The following is a 9,571-nucleotide window of genomic DNA, read 5'->3' as shown; positions in this document are numbered from 1 at the left end:
TAAAACAACATAACATATGCTTAAACATTTTTCGCTACGTTAATTATAAAATTGAATTTTATATTAAATATTAACGAAGAAACACAAAACAAATAATCCTTCATTTGAATAAATCACTTTTCCAAAAGAATTCTCCCTCGCAAGTTGCTAATCACAAATATATTTTATATTACATATATTATTATAAATAATATTATGTACACGTAATAAAATAATAAAAATAAAACAAGATTGTAATAAGAAGCAAAGTAAATGTGATATAAACACAAGGGGAAATACAATAAAGTTAAAGAGGGGGGAGGGGAAAAACAAAATGTAAGTGCGACGGATAATTGAAATTAAGATAAAAATTTAAATAAAAATAAAAGTTGACATCAGAAATCCGAACGTTTGTCCCTGTTCTTGCCTCTGGATATAGTCCTCGCCTTGAAGTTTGCCATGTTTTGCTGGTGCTGCAAACAGGAAAAAGAAATTATTTTAGTGAACTGACGTGGTGATTCACCTTTTCAAATCTTGACTTACCTTGACTTGTTTAGTTTTTTTGGAATCGGCGATGCTTTCGATCAATTGGGGGCGCTGACCCAGCTCGAAGATCTGTCTCAGCAGATCATTTTCGGTGAGATGGATGTTCATTCCGGAACCGAGCATCGTGCAGAACGAGTCGTACTGCTTTCTTGCAGTCCAACTGTTGATGTCGAGCTGCTCCGTCGCAAATTTGACCTTATAGTCCGGCATTTCATCATTCTGTAACAATGTTAAACATTAATAAATAGAAAAAAATGGTCTTAAAACCTTAGATTTTTTAGTTTTTTCTTTAAAATATTGACAGATCGAAAGAGTGTAATGAAATGTTTACTTACTTCTATATAATTTAATATATCGCGGAAGGTAGCCCTCTGTTGTTTCCTATCCTTCTTGGCCCTGTATTTATGTGAATCGGTTGCCAACTCTTTGAAGGTGTCCACCAAATCGGTAATATAATTTTCAGCAAAGTCATCCTCACAGATACGGCCCAATTCAAAGACGATCGCCAATGCTTCGCCGGCGGAAATACGGACCTCGAGATTTGGTGAGGTCAGCAATTGGGATAGTTGTAAAATAGATGGCGAGAAAGATGTTTCCATTGTGAGCATATTGTAGGCATCATTTGAAGACATGAGTGTGAACAGCAATGTCCAGGAGCTAATAGCTGCTGCATGCAATGTACCTACTTCTACGGTAACATTAGGAACGCTTCCATCGCCTTTGAGATAGCTGCCCGAGAAGATGTTCTCGAAGACCTGCATCATTTGGATCACCTCGGCCATATCTTCGCCGGCAAGAAAGATCATAAGTCCCAGAGCCGTGCAACACTTGGCTCTGGACAAAGGTGGCACAGAATTATCGTTGGTGGAGATGAGAAGGATGGGTTTCAGTATGCGGCACACCTCTTCGCTGGCAGCTCCACTACCCAACTGGACGCAAAGTAAAGGTGCCTGTTGAGCGGCCGCTGCCTGCTCAGCACCTTTTCCTTTCTTCAGACCCTTCTCGATACCATCGCAGATGGTCAAATAACGATCTTGCACGAAATCCGGGATGTACTTCTTGATAAAAGCCTTATTGATGGCCTCATGACAGGAGGTGCGTCCGGCAGCAGACTTCTGCATGAGTCCTTCCATAGCTTCCATCAGTTTATCTTCGAAAGCTTCTTGCTGTGCAATATCTTCCACGACATCGGGTTCACCAATCTCTGTGCTCCTAACCTCCGAGTCATTGCTGAATTCGCTCGCGTTATCATTACACGACTCATCGTCTGATGTACGTCTGGACCGTGTTTTATATCGAATCCGATCTGCAAATAAAAATACAAAAAAATAAAATATAATTTCCATCAACTTCAACAAATAATGAGTAATTAAAAAGTTATAAATGCAGTAACATCAGGAGTCGACGAATCAATTTTAAAATGCTCGTGGACAGCAATACCACGCACATCATTTTTTGAAGTCACCAACTACCATCCCCTAAACTCCCGTATTTCTGAAAAACTGCAATTTTTGTGGAATTTCAGATAATTGGACTTAAGCGGAATCGACTGTATTTAAAATAAGTTTAATTTAAAAATTTAACTTTTCTTTTTAACTTAAAAAACTCTAAATTTCTACTAAACATTAAATCGCACATACAAAGTACAAATGATTATAATTAATCATCAAATTATATAATTGCAATTGTAGCGAGGTGCAAAGATATGTTACAATGAAACATTATATTTCAACGGCAACTCGTTTTGGCACCGTTCATAAAGTTAATCTCGAACTGCTGTTATAAAACGGCGCTTGAAGGTCATAAAATACCTATCACTCACATGACAAGTGCTTTATTATATCGATTTCTTATTGAAAAGGTCGGTAACTGATCCTATGAGATGAGCTCATTGCATAATATACTACAAAGGGACAGATTTAAAAAAAGAGATCTTTTATAACCAAGGGAAGCACCAAGCAAGTCAAAAGTGGGTCATTTTATTTCAATTTTAGGACTACCTAAATCCAATATACGCACTGTAGTAATCTTTAAAGTTTTAAATTAAAAAAAAAACAATAATGATCTTATCTAATATACATTATTTAATACCCTTCATGAAGGGAAGGTTCACAAATATAATAAAAAATTATTAAAAATTTACAATTTACAGTTATTCGGGCGATGTGAAAGTGAATGCATTTCACCGCGAAGAGATTGGAGGTGACCTTAAACGGATCTGGCAAGCAATTACACTGCATTCTCAAATAATAAACATTACATTCGTAACATTATGACAAAATCCGGTATTATAAAAAGGAGCTACAACTAATACGGCACGTATCCAATCTGCAATCTGTTAATGAGAAAGTAGTGCGCATTATTGTATTCTCTAACTCGGAACATTTAAATACAATAAAAGAACAGATACAGCATATAGTCAGTCAACAAGTTAATTTCTTTAAAAGCTTATCCATCATACATTCTAAATTAGTTAACAATAATAAGACATGCATCTACCAAATTCTATAAAGTATTTAATTTTCTGAAGAGAATTTCACATTTCAATCAATGGAATATTTAATAGATTCGCTAAATAAAGCAGAATTTGAACATTATCTAATCACGAATGATAATGTGGCAAAATCTTGTTAGCAACAAGAGATCAATTTATTTTTAAAAATCCATTTAATCTTAATCAAATTTAGATATTTTTAAAAGACTTTAATTTTTGTTAAATTTTCAACAACGAAAATATTTTTTTTACTGAATAACTGATAATAACTTATATAAGAAACATCTGAGACTCAAAGGTATTTTGATTATTGAAACGGAAGTTCAATATTTTACAAATGCTTGTACCACCATAGATAGGGAAAGCAAAAGGTATTTTTTTTTCATCTTGAGAAATCATGTGGTTATTGCTATTGCTTTTACTTTCTCCGCGAAATGAACACCAAATAACGCAAATGTGTTCTTCGAACGATATTCAAAACCGCAATAAAAAAAAAAATGATTTTTCAAAAAACCAAATAAACAAACGGATGTGTTCGAAAAACTATGAAGAAATATTATAAACAAAATACACGGTTACTTCCTGTATTTATAGAACTGACAAGTTACGTGTGAAAAAAATGTTTCTATGATCTTAACCAATGATTCTCAAACTTTTTGGTCCGCAACCCCCGTAGATTACTTCCTGTATTTATAGAACTGATAAGTTACGTATGAAAAAAATGTTTCTTTGATGTTAACTACCCAATGGAGGGTAGTTGTTTTAAAGACTATAAACGAATATTATAAAAGTTTCTAAAAACGCATAAACAAAATACAAGATTACTTTCTATTTATAGAACTGAAGTTACGTGTGAAAACATTGTTTCTATGATCATAACTATCTAAGGGTAGTTGACCTTTTGACAAACTAAATGAAATATAATAGAAATGTTTGACTAGAATAAAATATATATACTCAAGACTCGAAGGACAAATATTGTGGTTTATGATCAATTAAACGATAAACCTAATGCAAATACTGCGCACAATTTTATTTATTGATAAACATTTGCGTATTTTTGTTTTGAAACAGGAAGTCATAGGTCATTGACCTTCTGGATTGTTTTGTTTGAGTTTGACAAATAGTTTCCATTTTTAATCTAATTACCAATACAAACATCGACGTTTTCGTTGCTTGAAATAATTTTACTTAAAAAATAAAGAAACTAGTACAAAACAAATGCAAATATATTCATTTATGATGTCATAGGAAAATATCACTAAGTTACAAAAACAAACAAAAATCAAAGACTACTAGAAGAAACCTTACATAAATATGAAACTTTTTTTTGGCTTCGTATATTCATTATAGGAATATTCATTCACTCAACATGAAACCATTAAAGAGATATTGTTTTGAATGAAAATTCTGTTAATACCAAAATTAATACATAATATATAAATGCAAAAAAATAAAGTAAATATATTATAAGTAATAACATATTAATTTCGTTGAAAATAAATTGTGAGGTTTAGATTTCATTTGTAATCGTTCTATATCTGTTCTAAATGATCAAAAGTAAATTTGGTTCGAGTAAACATACAAATATAAAAAAAAAGTATTGATAATCGTTGTAATCTGGTAAAAAATAACGTTATTACCAGTGTGTTACACAATAATAGATTTATGTAACGACATACTGTGATCATGAATTGTCTGTTTATATGGTAAATAAATTGTACAAATAAACGTGACTCAGTGGAAAAAATAATCATCAATGATACTAATTCTTTAATAAATTAATAAATTTACTAAAAATTGTAATATATACAATTAATTCTAGAAAATACGTAATTACTAAAAAAAATTGACAACAATAAAAAATAATGGAATAAGTTTTGTCTAGTCAAAATAATTTACATGACAGTTAAAAATAATTAATGCTAATTGTGAGATAACATTGTAAATGATTGAATAATGTTATTGTTTAAAATATAATCAGCAAAACATTTAAATTTATAATCTTTTAAATTTATAATTTAAATTATAAAGAGACTTGAAACAGACCTAAATACTTGATGGTACTTTAATGTAATCTTGTATTGTATACAAAAATGATTTGTTTTGCAATTGGAAATACACTATGTTCAGGTAAGTTCAAGGTTAGGAGATTAAAATACTTATTTTGAAACAAATACAGTGGAACCTCGCTTAACAAGTTTAATCCGTTCTAAAATTTTCGAATTTTTACTCGTAGTGTAATACTCGTATAGTGAAACATATGCAAAAATACACATAATATGTGTACACAAGTTTTAAAAATGATTTTAGCAGGCGCGCAATCCGGGACTTCTCTTCTCATCGTCACTCGTTATGCGAAACGTCGCTCGTTAAGCGTCGCTCGTTAAAAGTAATTATAAAATTTACAAATATCTTCACAATACTGTAAACATGCCATAAAATCACAATCTATTTGTTATGTCTAACGATTAATCTGCATCTTATTTTGTTTATGAATGTATGTAATATCTTATAAGCATGCAAGCTTTATCTAACGTGAACAATTGTCATTGATGTCGCGCATATTAATAATAAATATCACCATGAATTTGTTTCAATTGATTCATCATAGTCTTCATTAGACATGCAAGTGAAAATTTTGCTTATTCATTATATAAGTATTCAATCTATAAATAATTCAAACAATTTTTAATTCTTAAAATAAACATTGAATATAATGAATCAAAATATCATTAAATTATATTTAATAATATCTAGTAAAATGCGAATAAATATTGTTGTTCTAGTTAAAACGTTATTCAGTCAACATATATTATTCAAGAAAATACCCAATTATTATGCAATTACTTAATAACAGTATAAATTGTCCAATTATGGAATAACAACAATAAAAATAAGCGTTACTGTTTGTAATTAGAAACGTAAAGACTCTTCACAAACGAGATTATCGTGACATTGGAAAACGAACGATAACATGAATCGCAAAACGGTTGAATATTTCGGTCCTCGTCGAAACGTAATTATCGATAATTTATCGTGTGATCAGAAAACACGTGCTAATGATTATGACAACAAGGTTTATCTAAAATATACAAAGCGAACCAAAATATTTAGAGGCTTTTAAATAGAAATAAACAAAAAAACAAGTTTTATTTATGGTAATTCTCTCTACACGATCCTTCCTGATTTATATGAATACACCTATCCCTCGTTTTACACGCTTTAAAAAGAAAATAAATGTGGAAAATAACATATCTTTCGTTTTACATGGTACTTTCTTTACACGGTTTAAAAAATAAATAAATGTTGAAAATAAACTGGTTATGAACAATTTTTTTGTTTGATTTATGTACCTTTCGTACAGTTCCTTTAGTTAATAATAAATGTTTCATTAGTAAATAATTCAAGAAATACTGAAAACTACTTTCTTTGCTGCATATTTATTTGTGTCTTTTACTATTATTCAATACTTTCTGAAAAACTTATTTTATCACCTGTGGATAAAGGTTTTACTGGTCTTTTTTTTCATATAACATCAAAACATTCGCGAGAACTACTGGCTATACTTTCGTTAAAAAATACTTACTAGATTACCGTCAGAATTATTATTTGTTTCTTTATAATTTTACAGATTTTAAACTTATTTAAAGTTATTTTTACCGCGTAATTCATTGAAAACTTTTAGATCTCCACGACTTTATAATCAAAAAGTGTAAATCGGAGGAAAGGTGTATTTCGTAAAGGTCCTTGTCCATCTCTCCATGCCATATATCAATTTATCCGTCTCAGCACGAGTACTCGAACACACACACACACACTAAAAATACGACCTCTATATTTAGTTAATAATTGAGCCCGAAGGTCAGCAATGTTTTTGTATACGATTGGAAACGAAAACAAACGTAAAAAAAAAGTTACGTGAAATTTTTCTGATGTAAATATTTCAAGAACATTCTAATCTCGTGTGTTTGTGCAAACATGAATCACACGCGTGTCAGGCAGGCGCATTCTTTAAATAGCTACGGTATTATCCCATCTTTAAAATGCACTCCTGCTTTGTCACAGCACCCAATTCGGGAGTTTAATCGAGTCTTTTGCTCCTTTTTTTGTTTGTTTCATCGACAACAACAATAAAAAATCACTGCGTATAAAAAAATAAATTCTTGGCGTTGAAATCGTCATGCTGGATTACATAAAGCGAATGTGTCTGTTGCACAAGATTGCAGAGCTGTGCAATTAATATATTCCACATTCGCTTCCTTCCATTTTTGTACGCACTTATTTTTGGATCACGTTTGGTGGCTCCGCAGACAGGTGACATGTGTCAAGCACATGTCGTACCTTAAAAACCTAGGTCTCTGGAGTATTGCAGGCATGTGCACTGAGACCTGAGTTTCCATATGGGCCCCACGCTGTGGGCTGTCAAAAGTGACTATACCTATTTTTTTCCTTCTCATACTTTTTCAACACTACGACCTTCTGCGCGGTTCACATAAGAACGATATTCGCTTACCTAATTTTCCTTGTCTTCCACCCTTCGGCATGATTTCGTCTTGGCTGGTAGCAGTCGGTATGATAACTGGCCTCGCTTTCGAGAATTTATATATTTACTAAACAAACGGCTAATTTAACACTCGATCAAGACGGTAAACAGTTTCTCAAATATTCTTTCCCACGTATGCTCAACGCTTCGCATTTGTTTGAATACACAACTTTATTAAAACTCATAGACATGTTTTATACTCGCACACGATGGGCTCAACTTGCCTATTACCGCGAAAAACGCACGACGCCTGCGCACCAATGACGGTACGTGCTGCCAACCTTATGCAACTATATTTCCACAAAATATTTGATGAGAAATTCCGTATTTCCAAAAATAACTAAACAAGAAAAATCATTATTTCTCTTCTCATAATGAATTGTTAAAACAGATTAATTGTTTTAAACAGTTTTCGCTATTAAAACGATCCTAGTCGCAGACGATGACACCTATTTGACAACGTTGCGCAACATTACTATGTGCAACCTTGTGAAACCTGATGAAAATGCAATCAATAAAAATCCATTATTAACAAATCCGATTACACCTTTTTATGAAATATTGACAAAAACGTATATCTGTCATTCTTAATTATTTATTTGTTAACTAATGGTGACTTAAAGTTCTTAGAATCACTATAGGCAACATTGCAAAGATTTTAAAGTTAGATCTTCATTTCAAAATTTAAAAAAATTCGATATTTTCGAAAGAAATGCCTGATATTAGAGTCACTATAGGCAACATTGCAAAGATTTAAAATTTATACCTTTCCTTCAAAAAATATCCAATAGCCCTTTGTAATCTTTATTATAATATTATTGTGACCAACCGTCCTCCTAGGAAGGACGGTCCTTTTTTTGTAGGATCTGTCCATCCTCGAAAAGTGTCCTGCTTTTCGATATTTTCAAAAGAAATGCCTGTTATTAAAATCGATGACAATTGTCTTCTATAGTCTTCTATATTTAAATTATGATAAATTAGAACAATGGGAAAATCTACATTTTTAAATTGATAAAAGATGGGTGGAAATATTTAACCATTTCAAAAATAAACACATTCCATATGAAAATTTAGTTATTCTTGTTTAATTTACGTTGTGCTGCCCTGGAACTAATACAGCAGTTTTTTTCCATTGGTAATGATTTTTGGACAAGTGAAATTATGAATTTCACCTCGCAAAAGGTAAATAAAAGAAAATACACAATATGTTTTAAATTTTGTAAATTGATTAATGTAAAAGCTAATTGTTAAGGTAATTTATTACATAGTTAAACTCAGAAACAGTTTTAATATCACGTTTTAATAAGAAAATTCATAATTCTAAACGTGTAATAAAATTTAGCGCAATTTTTGATTACGGATGAACATTAAATATTTTGAGTAATCCAGTAATTTTTTTAATTAAAACTTTTCTATGCAATAGGGAGTTTGACAATAAAGTTTGCGTTTGACTTAATAAAGATTTAATACTTAAAAAAAACAACAACAAACATATACAGTGTTACTTAATAATGACAAATATGAAATAAATTTAATATATAATTTCTGAGAATTAAAATTTTCAAACAATAGTTCGAATTTTCGTTATTTTAAAAACAGCTATACCATCTTCCGACAATAGTTTAAACGCATTTGAATTAAACGAAATTTTACTATTTAAATCAATAAGACTTTTTCTGGAACATTATTCCAATTGACAGAATCGTTCTAATAGACTGTAGCATTTCATTCTGTTCATTTCAGAGACTCAACCTAGTTCAAATGTGCAGAACCACAGAGTCCCGATTTGGAAATTGTTTATATTACTACCCTATGTTATATGTTACATTTAGTTCCTACTGAGCACGCGGCGGAAATTGGCGAAATTGTACGCGACACAAGCTAAATGAGAAGAATAGTGGAAGGAAGAAGAAGATTTCACTCTGTTATCCAAAATCAAAGAGATTCCTCCCTAAATTCATCTTTGACGTACTATTGAAGAACTTATGGGTATCGACAAAATAATT

The 9,571-nt window shown here is 31.2% G+C and overlaps 1 protein-coding gene across 1 annotated transcript; it reads right to left on the bottom strand.

The window, feature by feature from the left end:
- Window positions 1–37: 37 nt before the first annotated feature.
- LOC108563062 (interferon-related developmental regulator 2) lies at window positions 38–7,816 on the bottom strand. Its single transcript, XM_017921624.1, has 4 exons — window positions 7,536–7,816; window positions 861–1,831; window positions 523–744; window positions 38–452 (listed from the first exon to the last, which is right to left on the bottom strand). The coding sequence occupies exons 1-4, from the start codon at window positions 7,564–7,566 to the stop codon at window positions 375–377; spliced, it is 1,302 nt and encodes a 433-aa protein (XP_017777113.1). The 5' UTR covers window positions 7,567–7,816; the 3' UTR covers window positions 38–374.
- Window positions 7,817–9,571: the final 1,755 nt, after the last annotated feature.

The sequence above is a fragment of the Nicrophorus vespilloides genome, unplaced genomic scaffold (assembly GCF_001412225.1).
Source record: "Nicrophorus vespilloides isolate i.1.1-1 unplaced genomic scaffold, Nicve_v1.0, whole genome shotgun sequence".
NCBI classification, from domain to species: Eukaryota; Metazoa; Arthropoda; class Insecta; order Coleoptera; family Silphidae; genus Nicrophorus; species Nicrophorus vespilloides.
The sequence above is the reverse complement of the archived record's forward strand: the minus strand, read 5'-3'. Positions and strand labels throughout refer to the sequence as shown.